We start from the raw sequence: 18,048 nt of genomic DNA, 5'->3' as shown, positions 1-18,048 counted from the left end.
CCACGTGTCGTGTCGAAAATCATAAATCTGAAAGAAGTGCAAGTCTGCGGTAGCAAACCGGGAATACTTCGTACCAGCCAAACCACTATATCGATTCACCTGTTACATTAACATGAATCTGTACAATAGATAAGTATAAGTATTTAGAAGAATAGACGCTTCTTAAACTAGCATTTAGGGAAACTGTCAAATAGAAAAACGTGCAGCCACATCTTGCGGATTAGAACCTGTAAGCCGAGGAATGATTAGAGGAAGTTCGTTTGATCTAAATCGGAAAGTACAGATGGAGCAGAGCATAATATGGAACCACAGCCGCTTGCGTGTTAGTACCGAAACTGCCTTACAGTCTCGGTAGTGACGAGGAAACTGTACGAACGGTGATAAGGATACGCGGAAGTGGATCTTACTTAGGCAGTCCAAGTGAACGACACTGTCGTGTGTGTGAAATCTAGCTGCACTTTAGAGGGATGAAACTATTCTGACAGTTACACGGCGTGTAATCTCAAGTATGGGAAACTGCTGGAGGACAATCTTCAAATAGGCACATATTTCAAAGCAAGAGAATACGAACCCCGTATCTCGACCAGACTAGGACTGAAGTTAGAAGGTCGACGGCTGACCTATTAGCGTAATTCTGCAACACCAGTAGCGGTCGACAGTGTCGTATGCGGACTATACAGATCCAGGTGGAAAGTCACCAGTATGCATTACCATTGATACTACTTATTGTTGTCCAGGCAGAGTGAGGTAGTCTCGCAGAAAGGTGGAGATAATGCGAAAATACGGGTAAGCTGCCAGTACCTCGTCTCCTACCTTCCAAACTTTATTGAAGCTCTCCTGCGAACCCTACAGAACTAGCACTCCTGAAAGAAAGGATATTGCGAAGACATGGCTTAGCCACAGCCTGGGGGATGTTTCTAGAATGAAATTTTCACTCTACAGCGGAATTTGCGCTGATATGAAACAGTTTTAATCTGCCAGGAAGTTTCATATCGACGTTGAATATTATTACGGAAACAAGTATCGGGAAACAAAGTAACAAGGGAAATCACCGTTCGCGTATTGAGAGTGCACTTATGAGACGAGCACACGATTGAAATCACTGGTGGTGTGTCTCTAGCGTTGTTTCTATTCTTTAACATTCGTAGTGAGGAACAAACCATTACGACTACACAGTGGTACATCTCATTTGGACAGTTCGACACAACACGTGGCACCGAGCCATTGTTGTCAAGGTACAACTGAGGTGTCTCGATGCAAAGTGCCGATGTTCGTGTGAACACATGTTTCGTAATCGGAGACAGTATCCAACGCTGAAGTCTTTCGCGTTACGATCTCGTATCGACAGGCCGGTAAACGAATTGTTTAATAAAGTAGCCGGAAAATCGATCACTAAGAGAGGGGGACTGATATTCGTTTCGAATCACTGCCGGTGTAGTACTGGAGTTGTCAGATACGCCGAAGACAGGAGATTGCGGTGATGCACGCACAGAAGAAGTCATCGCACCGCTTCCGATCGCAGCTGTCCCGTTAGTGTCGTTCCGTATCGAGGGTAAGCACCACGCGAGTGCGTAATGGCACCCGAAGGGGAAGTCGGTCGCAAAGGGTGAGGGGGTGGTGGTGGTGGCAACGGCGGCAGCAGGAGGCGCAGCGCTGAGAGCTGGCGAGGCGGTACTCACCGGAGCGGCAGCGGCGTGGCGGCGAGCCGGGCAGCCGGTGGCTAGTAGCGCGCAGCGCGGCCGCCGCCGGCGTCGCAGCGCTGGGGGCGGCGCCGGCCGGGGGTGGGGGGCGAGCGCGGCGCGCCATTGGCCGGCGCCCGCCTCCGGCCGCCCATATAGCGCCGGCCGCGCGCCACGCAGCGCCAGAGCCCTCCGACCGGTGACCCGCGAGCTCTCTCTGCTCTTGCCAGCCTCAGCTCCAGCCATGGTCCTCGCCGCGCTGCCCGCCGTCACGCTCGGGGTGGCCGGCGCCGCCGCCGCCGCCGCCGCCCTCGCCGTGCTGGCACTCGTGCTCGCCGTCGTGCAGCGCCGCCGCCCCGCCACCTCCGCCGTCCCCGGCGACCCCCGCGACAACGAACGGCCGGCCGCAGCCCCCAGGTGAGACGCGTGCCTGCCCGCTTTCTGCCTCGCGCTCTGTCGTCGCTCGTACCACTTTTGATACAGAAGCTTATCGCTATTCTACCAATAAAAGAGTCGATCTTTACGTGTCAGTCGAGTTGCTCGCATAACAGGAAGCCCTAGTGACCAACATTTGACCTGTAAATGTGCACTGCCCTAGCAAAATTGCTATAAAACTAATAGATGGATTTTATTCTTAAGTTTTCGATACAACATTTCAAGCTTAGATCTAAATTTAAGGGATTAATAGTTTTTTTTGGGATAACATACTTTGTAGCTTCAGTTGTCTAGCCTGATCATTGCATTTCCAATAACGTTTTCAAAAGTTATATACATTAATCTTCACTTCGCATTTATTGAATGTATGCACAGTTTGTAATACCTGGCTAGACAATTTTAATCTTCCTATAATGAATTTTCACTGTGTTGTGCAGTGTCTGACGATTTGATATTGGGCAGGTAGAGCAGAAATACGACTGTGATAGAGGGGGAAAAGTGGCGATGGATCGCTCCAGTTGGTACAGCGTTTGCCCAGGACAGGCGAACTTTGTGGGTTCGATATTCAGTCCAATAGATCTTTTTAATCTGCTTGGAAGTTTCTAATTCAGTGTTAGTTTAGCCGTGCCGGCTCCTTAAGTGAATAGCGGGGAAAGAAAATTAATATCTAATAAGAAATTAATACTAAAAAAATTAAAATAAGCTAATATTTGAACCTAAGGAGTTGTACTAATTTGCAACAGTACGAATTTTGATTAGTTGTGATACTGTTTGCAATCCTTCCAGTTTTCATATCAGATTCTCGGTATTAAATCGGTAGAGTCGCCAGGAAATCGATTTATCAATTTACACACCTATAAATTCACGTGAAAAGACGTTCGTCTTTTAATACAACATTTCGCTTCCTATGTTTGTAACGCAACAAATACAGTACATTCGTTAAGATTACAATCTACAAGCGTCTTTCCTGTATTATTCTCAAGGTCTAGGCAGTGCATCGACTGTATTTTCTGTATTCCTGCACATAAATTGGTTTCTCAATCTTGCGAGCGGCTGTAGAAGATGGAACGCTCTCGACGGGTTTAGTATATGCGACTCACCTTATTCTTTCCTTGGCATTATTTGTGGTTCTGTAACTATCAAGATTGCTCGGACAAAAAAATCACTATCAGCGTTCAAGTTTTAAAAGTTCAGTGTCAGTTACTAGTATTAAGGCGACCCACTATTTGTCTGTGGCCGTGACAAGCGTTGTTTCGGTATATAATAATAATTCAGTTACTCCACTGTAGCGCGTTTTTTTTACACCACCTGACGCGTTTCTGAATATAACACTTCCAGCGTTTGCGATTCGTTTTTCCAACTTTACATGTGGTTCAGTGTTTAAACCAAAAACTCAAATTCCAGACCCTGACAACGGAATTTAGCTCTAAAATGCGACTCGGACAGTAAGAACACTAAGTGTCGCAGGATTTTTTTTTCTTGAAGTGATGGTGAGAACGTCGCCGCATAGGCTGCTCTAAATAATTCTGTGACAATGGAAGAGGTGGTAGACCTGCTTTCAGACTCAGACACGATCTTGTCTGGCGACAGGCCGGCGGGCCCGCGGCCGCTGCCCGTGCTGGGATCGCTGCACCTGCTGGGGCAGCACGCGACGCCCTTCGAGGCGTTCACGGCGCTGGCCAGGCAGTACGGCGACATCTACCAGCTGACGCTGGGCGCCACGCCGTGCGTCGTCGTCAACAGCTACCCGCTCATCAAGGAGGTCCTCATCACCAAGGGCGCGCACTTCGGCGGCCGCCCAGACTTCATCCGCTTCCACAAGCTCTTTGGCGGCGACCGCAACAACTGTAAGTATTCCTTGCGGCTGTCCTACATCTTCTCGTTCGGACATTACTGCGCGCTGTCCTTATTCCCTCGAAACCTTGCTACTCCCTGCTCAATTAATCAGACCTTTTGCACTTTGCCTCTTTCCAAACAGACACTCGCCTTATAGATTATCTGATAACGTCTTGTAGTGTATACTCTTCAACGAAAAGAAAAATTGCTTTCCGAAGAGATACTTCGCTTCGTAACAGCGCCCCTTTCTCAGTCAGATCGGTGGCAGAATGCCACAGCTGCTATGCTTTACTCCACAACTTGCGTGAACGAAAAATAAACTTTTTAGCTATCGTTATATATAGACTAGATAAATATTGAAATTTTTCGCATTACGCTTATTTACAAGTTGCTAATAATTATTGTCTCCGCAATTCTAGACTTTATGATAACCTTACAGACGAAAGTTTTACTGTTTGTAACTCACTAATTAGCCATGTCTCGTTATATTTGTTTATAAAACACTCTTACCGAGAAATTTGCTAGCTATTTCTGACGCGAACGAGTCGTGTGATTACACAGTCACGTTTATTGTAGTGAAATTCATTGTGTGTCCACGAGAACGTCACTAATCTATTAATACGCACGGAAATCAACTCCAGAAATTGTCGCTAGTGAACAGTCTTTGTGCTGGACCTTGTCCACGAGAACGTCACTAATCTATTAATACGCACGGAAATCAACTCCAGAAATTGTCGCTAGTGAACAGTCTTTGTGCTGGACCTTGTCCACGAGAACGTCACTAATCTATTAATACGCACGGAAATCAACTCCAGAAATTGTCGCTAGTGAACAGTCTTTGTGCTGGACCTTGTCCCAGAACACTTGTCTTTGTAACCTCGGAGCTTGTTTGAGCTGTGAATAACAATCTACCTAAAACATCCTCCTCTGGGACGGAACTGAAAAATTTCTAGCTATGGTACGCGCGGTAATCGGAAAAAGTTCGTCACGGGTGAGTCTATTTTCCACCACTTATAGTGTTACGAAGGATGCAGCTCTCTACATCGTGCATGCGAGAAGCGATGTTGCAGTACTGCGCCCCGACGACGTCGAGTCGGTTAGGGACGAAATAGAAGTCTGTCCGGACGAGCGAGCAGAAGGAAGGTAGTAGGTTGCGATTGTGCCACTGGGCGATGGCTGCAGCGTCGTACGCTGACTCGGCCGAGCTGCGGTCAAGCCTACGGTGCATTTAAAAGGCGGCGTCACAACTTTCTCGGCCGAGAAGTTTCGGCGGCCGCGCTCGTGACGTAACGGCGCCTCATCGCCCTTGACCCTCATCTCCTCGCCGGACACACTCAGGCGGGCCGCCCGCCTCCGAGCTTCCGGCACGGAGCGCGCCAGCCACACTGACGGCCGGGTCCCCACAGCAAGTAGAACCGAGTTGTCAGGGCCGTCTCAACCTGCGCACCCAGTACTTTCAGTCGCGTCGTGACAAGAATCGTTTTCGCACCAGGGTTCTTGCCTCGATATTCTTCTTAGTCAGTAGCTCTTTCACAACCTCTACAGTTTCATTCGTATTCCTGTCTCCGCTTAATAGGTCTAGATACGTGCATTATTTTACTTGAATTAAGTTTTTCTTGTGTAAAAACAAGCGTTTTGTCAATAGTTGTAAAAGACAACAGAGAAGTGGATGAGGGATAGATAACTGGAAACTGTTTTGAATCAAACCTAATGTTAAACGCCGAAACATTTTGACATTCTTTCATTTAATCACTTGTCACTTAGGAAAAATGAATCAATAACACTGGAACATACTTTGCTAGAGCAAGGCAGCATTCACAGTCTGATTTCGTTTTATGTTCAGGAAAACTGGCGCAAAGTTTCATTAATTCCATTAAAAATTACGTTGGTTATTTTCTCTTTAAATGAGATAGTTTTGTGTAGAATCATTACCACACACACCACGCAGTTTCGCTACACCGCGAATTTAATTTCTTTTCATTGTTCGGTTTAGAAAAAATGGTTCAAATGGGTCTGAGCGCTATGGGTGTTAACATTGGTGGTCATCAGTCCCCTAGAACTTTAGAACTACTTAAACCTAACTAACCTAAGGACATCACACACATCCATGTCCGAGGCAGGATTCGAACCTGCGACCGTAGCAGTCGCGCGGCTCCGGACTGAGCGCCTAGAACCGCTAGACCACCGCGGCCGGCGTTCGGTTTAGAGTTATTAACAGGACTAAATAGGAATGTTTTTGTAATTCGAATGACGGACAGGTGGGGAGGGAGTAATGGATAAGTAGAAACATATATCACCGTAAATGAAGAAAGTTTCACAAGCAAAGATCGCTAAAAAAAAAAAAGGCAATTTATTGGATGACCGGTTTAGGCAGAGCCAGGCTGTCACCACCGATTCTTATGCTTGAAAATCTTCCAACATATTGTCCAACAGTGTTCCAAGGCGTTTCACATTGCATTCGCACTGCCCACTCTCATGACATGCCGTCTTGTATTCATCTTCATGCGATCCTTGCTTGTGAAATTTTCTTTAGTTAACCACTCACTGCTGATCGCTCCCACGCTAACAATGTCACCAATACATAAACATAAAGTAAATGGTTGAGCTCGCGGATCTAGGTGATCAGTCCGGAACCGTGCGACTGCTCCGGTCGCAGGTTCGAATCCTGCCTCGGGCATGGATGTGTGTGATGTCCTTAGGTTAGTTAGGTTTAAGTAGTTCTAAGTTCTAGGGGACTAATGACCACAGCAGTTGAGTCCCATAGTGCTCAGAGCCATTTGAACCATGTTTTTAAGTGGTTGAGGCTCTTTCCTGACAACGTAAAAGCGCCACGTTACAGGTCTACACATTAACCCCGTTCAGTCGGCAAAGAGCAAACATCCGAATCGTCGAAATTGAAAAGAAGAAACCGTTATTACCGAAACAGTTTCCCCGCAAACTGAGTGGTAATAATTTTATCACTTGCGCCTGCAATGATACATAACACGAAATACTTATATAGACGAGATTGTTGGATGTTAAATATTAGGAAGGGAAGAGTATCGATAGAAATGACCTGTTTGAGCGCTGGACTAAAAAATAGGACGTTACGAAGTTTTGCTGTGAAAAGTCTCGAACGCTAGATTGGCGAAATTGGCGGCCTCTACAACTCGCGTCTCTGCTTGACGCACACAGGAAGTCACTTCAAATCTGCCCAACTGTGAAGGGCTGGCGGCGCGCACCAGCTCCCCAACTTCAAGCTTGGAGAACGTTTACTGCCAGGGGACGGACTGCATGTGATTGCACGACACAGTAGCTCGCAGTTCCATTATTGTCCGCTTTTTATGAGAAACGATATTTAGTGAATATAAACGGAGAAAAACTGAATTCTAAGAGTAAAGCGCTTCTCTAAGTTCGAGAGGCTAGGAAAGCAAAACTTTTCGGTCGATTGACGTAAAATGTGAAATTAAGCACTGCTGAGCCAATTAGCAATGAGACTTGTAGCCTGATACATAAACACAGGATGTTATTGGTATCTTTCTTTATTGGAAAAGTAACGCTTACGAATCGGGAAAATAGGTAGCTGGAATTTGTTGCTCGGAGCGTGGGAACGACGCGTGTTGGAGAGCCTGAGGTAGGCTCCAACTACCGATCGAGTTCCGCCCCGTGGAAGGAGTTGTTGCGTTACGTCAGTCGAACTGCGCTCCTACGCTTGGAAGCTTTTCACGTTTTTAGGGTTCCCTCAGAAGAGGTAACAGCAGGGGGTTGTCAGACGAGAAGGGTGGACGGACACAATGGGTGCCCGCCGTCCCAGCTGCTGCCGACGTTCCCTTTCAGCCGAAGGCCACTTTCTCCGGCCGGCGTGCAGCCTCCTTCGGCAGGTCGGCAGACGCGCTCCGAACCGAATCGCAGCCGAGGTTCCGCGAGCTGCTCTGATGGCAGCTGCCGGCCTCAAGGTCGCGGCGCGGCTTTGTGGGCGCTGGGCCGCTACCTGCCGAGGGAGGCTGGCGCGACCTTGGGCTGGGTCAGCGGGGCAGGCGGGCTCCCCAGCACGAGGTGGCGGAATGTCTGCACGCCTGAGGGCTCATTCTTACAAGAACCTTCCTTTTGTTGTTATCTAGTCTTTCCACACTTTTTTTGCATTGTAATGCATAGTACATTTCCTCGTAACCCTGGCTCACCACTGATACCTCACTATTTCTCCTAACTGTCCTATACTGACTTCCTGCTTCGACTATTCTGCTCAATACCTCTTCATTTCGTGCTTTACCTGGAGTGCAGCTAATTTTCAACATAGTTTTGTGTTTCTCACACCTTCAGTTTCTTCCCTGCACGTTTCCTGGGCGTCTGCATTTCTCTTCAACATAGTGTTACAAAACTGTCTCGTAATATCAGCTATGTTATTTAGTTTTAGTACGTTTCTATTTCTGCAGAACTTTTTTTCTGGGCGTCTTTCTGTCTAAGTAACCTGTGCAACACTATAAATTTGGTTTCGATTAGATAGCAATATCTCTCTATTGATTCTGTCGTATCTTCCAAAATGGAGAAATTTAACATGTTTTTGTTCTCATTTCGTTACTCTTCAGACATTTTAATGTTTCCTTTATCTTGAAAGCGATTTCCGTTATCAGTAACACTCGCAGTAGTGACAATTTAATATTGTTGCGTTCACTTCCAACTCGAGGCTGCATCTGTTCTGCATATTTATCCGCTTCGTTCATCATCTTTTACGTCTTTACAAGTCAAGCAATTCAGACGGTGATTGCTAGCCTCGTTTTGCTTCTTACTAATGAGCACCTGTCGTCGTTAAACTGGTGCAGCTATAATTTCCAATCGCTCTGAGCAGATGATACAGTTACGCTCGTCTATTTCGGCGATCTGCCTCCGTCGCTAAGCAGCGAGCATTGCTAACTTCCACATAGACGTCCTGGGTTTCCCGCACCCGCAGTACCGAAGGATTCTAGCCAGAGGGAGAAATGAAACAGGAGACAGTGATGCTCGTGAGAGTCCGTCCCTGCCGTCGGGGGTCTCGGAGAGTTTAATGTAGCGCGCTCGTGGCTGGCAGTTACGCCTGGCAGACTTGGCCGGCAGGACTGACTCGGCGCTTTTTCGGCATTCCTGTGAAGCGGGCTGAGACGGTGGGCGGCCGAGCGCCAGAGCAGCCAGCACCGTCCGGAGGCGGCGGGGCGGTGGGAACAGCGCGACCCGGCCCGGCAGGCGCTCAGGCGGCGGGGGCGAAACTCGAAACCGACCGGCAAACAGCGGCCACCCGCTGTCGCAAAAACGCCGCGCATCTGCCGAAATCAGCGCTCTCTCACTCTGTATTATCATCCGATAGTAGTTCTGACTGCCGTCCAATGCACACAAAGAAGCAGTCTTCGGGGAAAGTAGTCGACTGGCTTCGACGTCCCGTAGACGTAGGGCTTATCAAAAACAGAGCAGAAGGTGGAGCGCCGTGGGGCAGATGTCTGAAACCCACAACGTCTGAAGACGTGCCGAGACCAGTGCTCCACCTCACTCGATTACTGATTATATGAAAATTTTTAACGGTAGCAGGGACAACGTACTCAGTTCATCCACGTTAGATGGGAGCCAGAAGGTAATACGAACAGAGAAACAAGTTGTCACAAAAAGGCGCAAGACCGTTGGGAAGGAACTAAGTCTTCCAGCACACGTATAATTCGAGACGCGTCGTTAGCTGGCAGTCTAACGCTAGCAAAGACCTTAGACGTTTGCCAGAATGCATGAAGTTATTCGGCAGAGTGCTGTGACGGAAGCGGCCAGTACCGGTGGGCCGCGATGCAGCGCGGGCTACGTTTGTTTCGCGGGTTGCCTGCTCGGCGACGGGCAGGCGCTCCGTTCGACAGCGCCGGCTGCGCTACCGAAGCAATCCGGCACAGTAATCGGCAGAACGTTGTGACTTGCGACTTAATCCATCAACAGAAGCAGATAACCAACTAATAGCCCAACCTTTCATTTAAATCAGCAGCTTAGGAGTGGAAGACAAAATCGTTTTTGTAATTATTAGGTATTAGTCCCGCAAGACGGTTGGCAGTGACTGGAAACGGCTCTCAAAAGAAGTACTCCAGAAGGTTGAAACCGAAAGATATACATGCCATTTCGCATTGAAGTAAGAATTCTGAAGTGGAATACGGCACTACGGACGTAACAGAAGTGCGGTCAGTGAAGGCAGCGAGAATGTCGAGAGCAGACCACATGGCTGAGAGGAGCGCACTGTGCTGCAAACTCGGTAGGCAGAAAAGTAATTGAGGTCCGACCAGACTGTCGATCACGGATACTGGCGAACGAGAGCGCCTTTTAGCTTTTTTCCTTCGGCATAAATGCAACTTCAGAATAATAACACACCGCCAGTCTAGCGGTACCAAATTCTCTTTATTGCTTGACAGGTGTGGTGTAAAAGTAACTGAGGATGCGAGAAAAGGAATGTTACTCGACCATAAAAAATATAGACTGCGCTAGACGCACATGTTATTGGAAGACTCGAGATTGAGAATCGTATGAGGAGTAGGGGACACTTAAGGTGACGGAGGCTGTGAGGCGAGGCGGTGTGTTGCAGCGCTGGCGCTGTGCGACTGGTCGGAGCTGCAGAAGACGCGGCGCAGCATCGCCCGCATCTACTGCTCGCCGCGCGCCGCCTCGGCCCACTACGATCGGCTGGAGCAGGCGTGCGCGCGCGAGGCGGCGGCTCTGCTGGGGCGGCTGGCGGCGACCCTGCGGCCGCAGGGCCGCGCGCGCGCCCGCCCCGTGCACGTCAAGCCGCTGCTGCAGGCCGCCTGCGCCAACATCTTCACCAGCTACATGTGCTCCGCCTCCTTCGACTACGACGACCCCGGCTTCAAGAAGGTGAGCCACACACCTCCTCCCACTTAAACACCAACTCATCAGGTGGTACCTCATCCGACTCGAGGAAACTCCACTAGTAATTCAACTGCCCGCTTATGTACGATGCATAATGATCCTCGGAAATCCTTTTCAAATTCCCATTTGTGCAACCTCTCTCGAATATAAACTGCGTGTATCTGAATTCCCTTTACAGACTTTGAGGACACGTTCCTTACACTAACGCAAAGAAAACAAAAGAAAACAGAAAACGAAGTATAGTAAAAATGGGCTCTAAACAACGTACCTTAAGAGGTATGAGCACTGGTTCATTTTCGATACTGTGAGACACATCTCTTCTACTGCAGACTCTTTGCTTTCCACATATTGGGAGGCGCTATCAGGGACGAAAACAAGAAAAAAATATTAAAAAACTAGAAACCCGTCTCGATTGCGTAAAAAGCACCTAGTGTTAACCTAGATTTCAACGTAGATAACTACACATTCTTCAGAACAATAAGATAAGTAGTGGTTTACACTTTGTACACGTGTACTGTTTGTGTTTTCCCTTTTATTCGTTTATAAATGTATAGCTATAGTGTTCTTTTAATCATTGACAAAGGTCTTCTTAGGCACTTGTCGGTTTTATTGTTCTGAAGAAGGTGTAGTTATCTACGCCGAAATCTAGGTTAACACTAGATGCTTTTTAAGCAATCGAGGCGGGTTTCTAGTTTTTTAATATATTAACTAACGATTGCCGACGCGCTGCGATGTTGAAGGTTCAAGAGAAAAAAGTCTAGTAAATACTGACTCTAAAGTGCATGCTTGAAGAGCTACGACCACTTACTCATATTTACTATTATGAAACACATTTCTTCTATTGAACAACAACACGTAACTCTTAAGGTATGCGTTTAAGAGCTCATGTTTACTGGACAGTTTTTTCTCGTTTTGGTCCATGCTATATCCTCCACAAATAGGATTCAAAATGGTTCAAATGGCTCTGAGCACTATGGTACTTAATTTCTGTCGTCATCAGTCCCCTAGAACTTAGAACTACTTAGACCTAGCTAACCTAAGGACATCACAAACATCCATGCCCGAGGCAGGATTCGAACCTGCGACCGTAGCGGTCGTGCGGCTCCAGACAAGACTAGTGAAAGCAAAGAACTTGCAGTAGACGAGAGCTGTTTCACGCACCTGTAGCCTCTAAGGTATGCATTTTAGGGCATACCTTTACCAGACTTTTTTGTTTTGTTGTGAACGACTTGTCCTAAAAGTCTGCAAAGGGAATTTAGTTACACCGTGCGTACCTCTTCACAGACACGCAGCAACACGCGGCCTTAGGTTTCGAGAATTCAGTACGACGTCACATAAAAGCAGCTGCGGTGTACTTCTGGGCCTCATCAGCTGTTTTTGCAAACAGTGCACCGAACAGTAGCGAGAACTGTACACATTCTCTAACCCGAGCAATACCAACGAATTCTACATAACGCGAATTACCAAGGGGAAACGGGGGGGGGGGGGGGGTTATCTTGAGGTCACGCTAAGAAAAAGTTAAGAGAAAAACAAATTTCAATAATTGTTGTTAACTTTTATTAACACCATGCTTTTTAAAGAAGTACTGGTGTGTAATTAGGGGCCAGAACCTAAAAATGTCTTTTACAACACTCTTACCAATATGAATGCATTTTTAGTATCGTGTATGACCACGCTGGTGGTGTTACGTGACCACCACAAAAAATAAAGGCAATATCGTTGACTTTTACTAACAATATACTTTTGAAAGTGGGTTTGATGTGTAAATGTATGTCATTCATTGTGGAAAGAGACATCTACTACTTAGACTTACATTTTTGGGTAAAGTGTAGCTGAAAATTTTAAAACACTTACAAAATCTAGTAGAAGAATACATTAAAATTTTTTTCAAAATTTTAAAATGTAAATAGCTGACTATATTACAATTTTTTCAAAAGACTTGTGTAAATTATCACTCCCTCTGCTCTCCTGCGTTGGCCTTGTGGGGGTTAAAGTTTGGGGAGGTCCAATGTCATACAAGTAGCATCACGCCATTCCCTCTGCTGCAAACATGTCAGTTTACGCTCTTTCCTGTAGCTTATCTTGTGTCGCGGGAAGATTACAAGCGCGAGTATTAAATACTTTCTTCATCATTGGCGACAGTGCACGAAACACACAATTTTGGATTTTTAATGTGCTACATTCAGTGGACCGGACTGCTCGTGTTATTCGGTGTCCCATGTTGACTGACCCCCCGCTAACGCTGTGGAACCCCGGCAGATGGTGCGCACCTTCGACGAGATCTTCTGGGAGATCAACCAGGGCTACGCGGTGGACTTCATGCCGTGGCTGGAGCCCGCGTACCGCGGCCACATGCGCCGGATCTCCGACTGGGCGGCCGAGATCCGCCAGTTCATCCTGTCGCGCATCATCGAGTCGCACCGGCGCTCGCTGGACCGCGCGCAGGGCCCGCGCGACTTCACCGACGCGCTGCTGCTCTACCTGGAGGAGGACCCGCTGCTCAACTGGGAGCACATCATCTTCGAACTCGAGGACTTTCTCGGTGAGTCTCATCAGAGCGCGCTTGCGAGCAGGGCAACAGTCAGGCTCCAAACAGATACCCGTCTTACTATCGGGACCTCGCTGGCCGACGACGATACCACACAAATGCGGCGAGTCAAGTTTTCAGCGACAGGAGCGGCTCGTTAGTTATTCCGTCGGTACGAGTATTAGCCGTGAAAGCCACCGTCCAGGATTCGACTCACAGCGCAACAGAATGTTTTAGTCTGTTGGGAAATTTCAAAATAGTTCACAGTCCGCTGCCGAGTGAATAATTGTCAGAGTTTAATAATCGACAATGGGTTCTGTCGTAGATAACTCCGCAAGCGACAGAAAGACAGTACGCTAATGTCGTCGATCGCATCTGAATCACGCGATGCTACACATTTTCTGAAGCCGTACATTTAGGCAACTGAACGTACGCTCGCGTTCTTCCAACCAACAGTAGCACAGAGCTTTTCAATTCACTTGCGGTCGTAGCCGAAATGTTACACTGACAGCCCTGATGGCGTGCAGAATCAGAAAGTGAAATATTGTGTTTCGGAAGTAGCTCGCTCGGTTAGTTATTATAAGAGCGCGAATTTTAAGTATTGAAGTGCGTCAGTGTTGCTCCAACTGTTGCATCGGACATCGTGATTTAAAAAAATAAAACAATAAGCAGGCTCTATATAATTACCGCAATTATTATCTCAATAAGACAGCGGTAATGGCGGCTAAAAGATTACGTCCAGGCCGGCTAATTATTGTCGTGAAGCAAACTCATCGATATCTGCGGAATATGAGCTGTGGGAATAGAAATATATTATTGGTGACAGGGAAGTAAATAAGGACTATACAATGTGTCTATTTAGTGGTCTTATTATTGTGTGATCTGAGGTTTTCCCAGCGTACAGAAATCTTGACAGTTTCTAGGGAATTCAGCCGGGTAGCGTCGTCCAAAATGCACCTTTTGGATGACGCTACCCGGCTGAATACCCGAGAAATTTTCAAGGTCTTATTATTATTCTGCAAAACGGTAACTGCCCACCCACACATATGCGTACAGACAGAGGCTAGCAGGAAAACAAATAACGCTCTAAGTGGCAAGATAATGATACAAAAACGAAGATATTTCCACAGTTATGGAGACGCAAGTCTCTTTTTTATCATACGGAAATCATCGAATGTCCTCCTGAAATTAAATCACAAAAGAAAATTTGTCTCTAGAGCGTCATTCACTGTTCTTCACGCTGCTCACATTTATAAAAACGGGGGGACTGCTTTTCTATACGGATTCGCTACAAGTCTCCGCTCAGTGTCCGAAGTCGTATTAGAATCGTACGAGGGATTTTTATCGATCTAAAGCAGTGTCCCGTACGGTGTTAGAAACTTGCCACTGACTTCTGTCCTACAACTGAACTGAGGTGAGGGAAGGAATGGCGCAGTTGCGATAAGAGAGGCGGCAGAGTGACACTGGCTGCCCCGTGTGCGCAGGTGGCCACTCGGCCATCGGCAACCTGCTGATGCTGGCGCTGCGGGCCATCGCGCAGCACCCCGAGGTGGGCGAACGCATCCGACGCGAGGCGGACGCGGCCACCGGCGGCTCGCGGCTCGTCTCGCTGTTCGACAAGCCGGCCATGCCCTTCACCGAGGCCACCATCCTGGAGACGCTGCGCACCGCCTCGTCGCCCATCGTGCCGCACGTCGCCACGCAGGACACGTCGGTGGCCGGCTACGCCGTCGACAAGGGCACCGTCGTCTTCCTCAACAACTACGAGCTGAACAGCGGCGAGACGTACTGGGCGCAGCCGGCCGCCTTCCGGCCCGAGCGCTTCCTGTCGGCCTGCGGCGGCGCCGTCGTCAAACCGGAGCACTTCATCCCGTTCAGCACGGGCAAGCGCACGTGCATCGGCCAGCGGCTCGTGCAGGGCTGCGCCTTCGTGCTGCTCGCCGCGCTCGTGCAGACGCACGACGTCGCGGCGCCGCCCTCCGGCGAGATGCAGACGTTCCCCGCGTGCGTCGCCGTGCCGCCCGACACCTTCGCGCTGGTCTTCACGCCGCGCCAGCCCGCCGACTAGGCGCCGCCGCCGCAGAGGCCCGCAGGCCGCACCGCCGCCACCGCCCCCGCCCCCGCCGCAGCCGGCGGCTCGCACGCCCCCTCCACCCCCGCTGACGAGCGCGCGGGCCGGAGCCGCATTACCGCGAGGCAGCCCCGACACGGCGCCCCACTGCGGAGCTCGTCGTCAGTCCGGACTCCGGCGGCTCTCACTGAATTGAGACCTACTTTCCCTTACATCGATTGTAACCATCTACAACTACCGACACTAACGTAGACACGGATAGCAGTTCGTTATTCTATTTCTCTAGACGGGGGAATTAGGTAATTTGTAGTGCATCAAATGCTCACTCGTATCAGATATTGGGCAAATTACTTTTCTCCGCATCCACCCTACTACGTGTACAGTAAGCGTCATTAGAGAGTGCTAGCGTCCAGGACGGGGGGTCGACTGACCGTGCAGCCCTCGTCACCTTGCTACATCCACACGAGCGTCTTATATCAGCGTCGCAAAATTCATCTGCGACAATATCGAGGGCTGTCCTTCTGCTAACTTAGTGTCCATTTGTTCTTTTACGCCTGTAGACTGACATGGAGCTTTCTAATCATCCTACAATTGCAGAAACATAAACCATCTCGTAATACTCCCGCGTGCAGGAGGTCATATCGGCTATTAAATGCCTACGCTTATTTGCATCTTCCGCGCATTCCACCTCTCTAAACTCCACAAGCGTTGTACTAGACGTCGACCTGTCTGCTAAGTAATAACAAATATGGAGTTCGAGTAGTATGCTGTCAGAAGTTGCGTCGAAACTTACGTGCTTGTCATTTCATATACTCATCGTTTCTAAGGTTAAGGTGTTTAAGGAAACTTCCGAGAGATTTCGCATTTCGCAACGATTTGCTACGATACCAAAGTATTTTATAGAGTAGATTTTACTGACTAAACGACTATACGTAACACCAGAGACTTTCACGTTTATTTCTGTGGGAAGGGATTCTGTCCTCTTTTCATACGTATTGTTTGTTACATTCGCCACCGATTGTAGTCTCGCTGGTTTTGAATGCAAGTCGGCATGAATGTGTATACGCGCGTGATCGTTATATTCTTGCGTTATATGTTGTACGTTCCCAGTGTTCTTTTTTCTGGTCCTAGAGTTAGGAACAATCTAATCACTCAAGTACCTTCTTAAAAGATGTCTGAAAAGAACAGCACATATCAGTATGCGTCAGAAGGCGCTTGTTTTTTATGTTTAAGTGTACTTTTTTATACAGCGCAACAGAAATTCTTATACTGTGTCCAATGTAATTGGACGCTCATACTAAACAATGTATAGATCTGCAAATAATAAAAATAGTCATTTCTGTATACAAACAAGTTTCTCATTTATTTACAAATCAGCTGTTTCCCGGACACCCTGTTCCCCTTTCATCTGTATCCTGGATTTCCATCACTGCTGCTAACATCACGTTACCTAAACATATAAATACAAAATTTGATACAATCAGTCATGTAATTTTCCTCAGTACTTATTTTACTTCCACAATAGCAATTTAAAAAAAACGCAATGTGACAAACAATATAGTGTTCTGTACTTCCCTTATAATAAAGATTGGGCTGTGGAAAACGTTATGCAACAATGTCACTGAGTAATAGCACAAATGAAATATCCAATAGGAGCATAAATGTAGTCTGTCACCACTACTCCTCTATTATGAAAATTGTTTTATTATCAGAATTATGTGTCACAGTGGGGCCAACTATCGCAGCATGTTACAAAGCAATTCCAAAAGCAATTGCATAAAATAATAAAAATATAAGCTGTCTGTAATATTACCATTTTGATTATTACGAAAATGGTTTTAATACACAATTTTATTGTACAATGGCAGCTACTACAGTATTTTGCGGATGAAATTGGTTTTAATATCAGATATACTTGGCACACTGGGACCAACAATCTCACCATTTTGTAGATCAATTTAAAAAGCAAATGCATAAATGAATTATTTCCAAAAGGAGCATAAATATGGAAACTGTCATCAATATTATACTTTTGATTATTGCCAAGATATTTTTAGTATGAGAATTATTTTGCACAATGACAGCTATCACAGCTTTTTACAGATCAGTTTCAACAGCACCGTATCATTTCTAACATGCCGTACGTTTGGGCTTAGCGCATCTCATAATGTACGCTGGCTGCAAATTCATCACATATGACATTATAAACAGCTCTGAGTACGTAAGACGCGGCAGTATAAGTGTCATGCATTATGTAGCTTAATTTTAACTACCGGAATAAGAACTGTCCGACACCACACAAGACAATCTGGTAAATAAAAACACTCATGAACAGAAAGGTCGAATTCTAAACGAAAATGATAAGAAAGGGAAATACAATTCAAAATGAAGCATTATGTAGTTCTGCTGATTCGCAATGAACAAGGAGGCAATGTTGTTACTTCCATTGTATCTATTCTACCTTCGATCGATTTCTTGAGCTTCCATCCCATTGACATTGTTTTCGTATCAAGTTCGAGTGCCATTTGCTTACAAATTCAGGGGTTTTGAGGCCACACGCGACCTGTGAGGAAACTCAGGTGTTACTTCAGAAAGTAGGCTAGATTAACATACTGCAAGAGCGCTGTCTGAAGCATTTGAGC

At 47.2% G+C, this 18,048-nt stretch overlaps 2 protein-coding genes across 2 annotated transcripts in view; one reads left to right on the top strand and one right to left on the bottom strand.

Moving 5' to 3' along the window:
- Window positions 1-1,711, bottom strand: part of LOC126365945 (cholesterol 7-desaturase nvd) — a 420,573-nt gene extending 418,862 nt beyond the window's left edge. Inside the window, exon 1 of the mRNA XM_050008725.1 lies at window positions 1,680-1,711. The gene's annotated coding sequence lies outside the window, so the exon portion shown is untranslated. The remainder of the gene's footprint in view (window positions 1-1,679) is intronic.
- Window positions 1,712-1,867: 156 nt separating this feature from the next.
- LOC126365944 (cytochrome P450 307a1) lies at window positions 1,868-16,753 on the top strand. The gene is made up of 5 exons (XM_050008721.1): window positions 1,868-2,096; window positions 3,705-3,961; window positions 10,507-10,793; window positions 13,068-13,350; window positions 14,820-16,753. Exons 1-5 carry the CDS (start codon window positions 1,924-1,926, stop codon window positions 15,401-15,403), a joined length of 1,584 nt encoding a protein of 527 aa, XP_049864678.1. The 5' UTR covers window positions 1,868-1,923; the 3' UTR covers window positions 15,404-16,753.
- Window positions 16,754-18,048: the final 1,295 nt, after the last annotated feature.

This window comes from Schistocerca gregaria, chromosome 4 (genome assembly GCF_023897955.1).
Source record: "Schistocerca gregaria isolate iqSchGreg1 chromosome 4, iqSchGreg1.2, whole genome shotgun sequence".
In the NCBI taxonomy this organism is placed as follows: Eukaryota; Metazoa; Arthropoda; class Insecta; order Orthoptera; family Acrididae; genus Schistocerca; species Schistocerca gregaria.
This window is presented reverse-complemented; position numbering and strand designations above follow the sequence as displayed.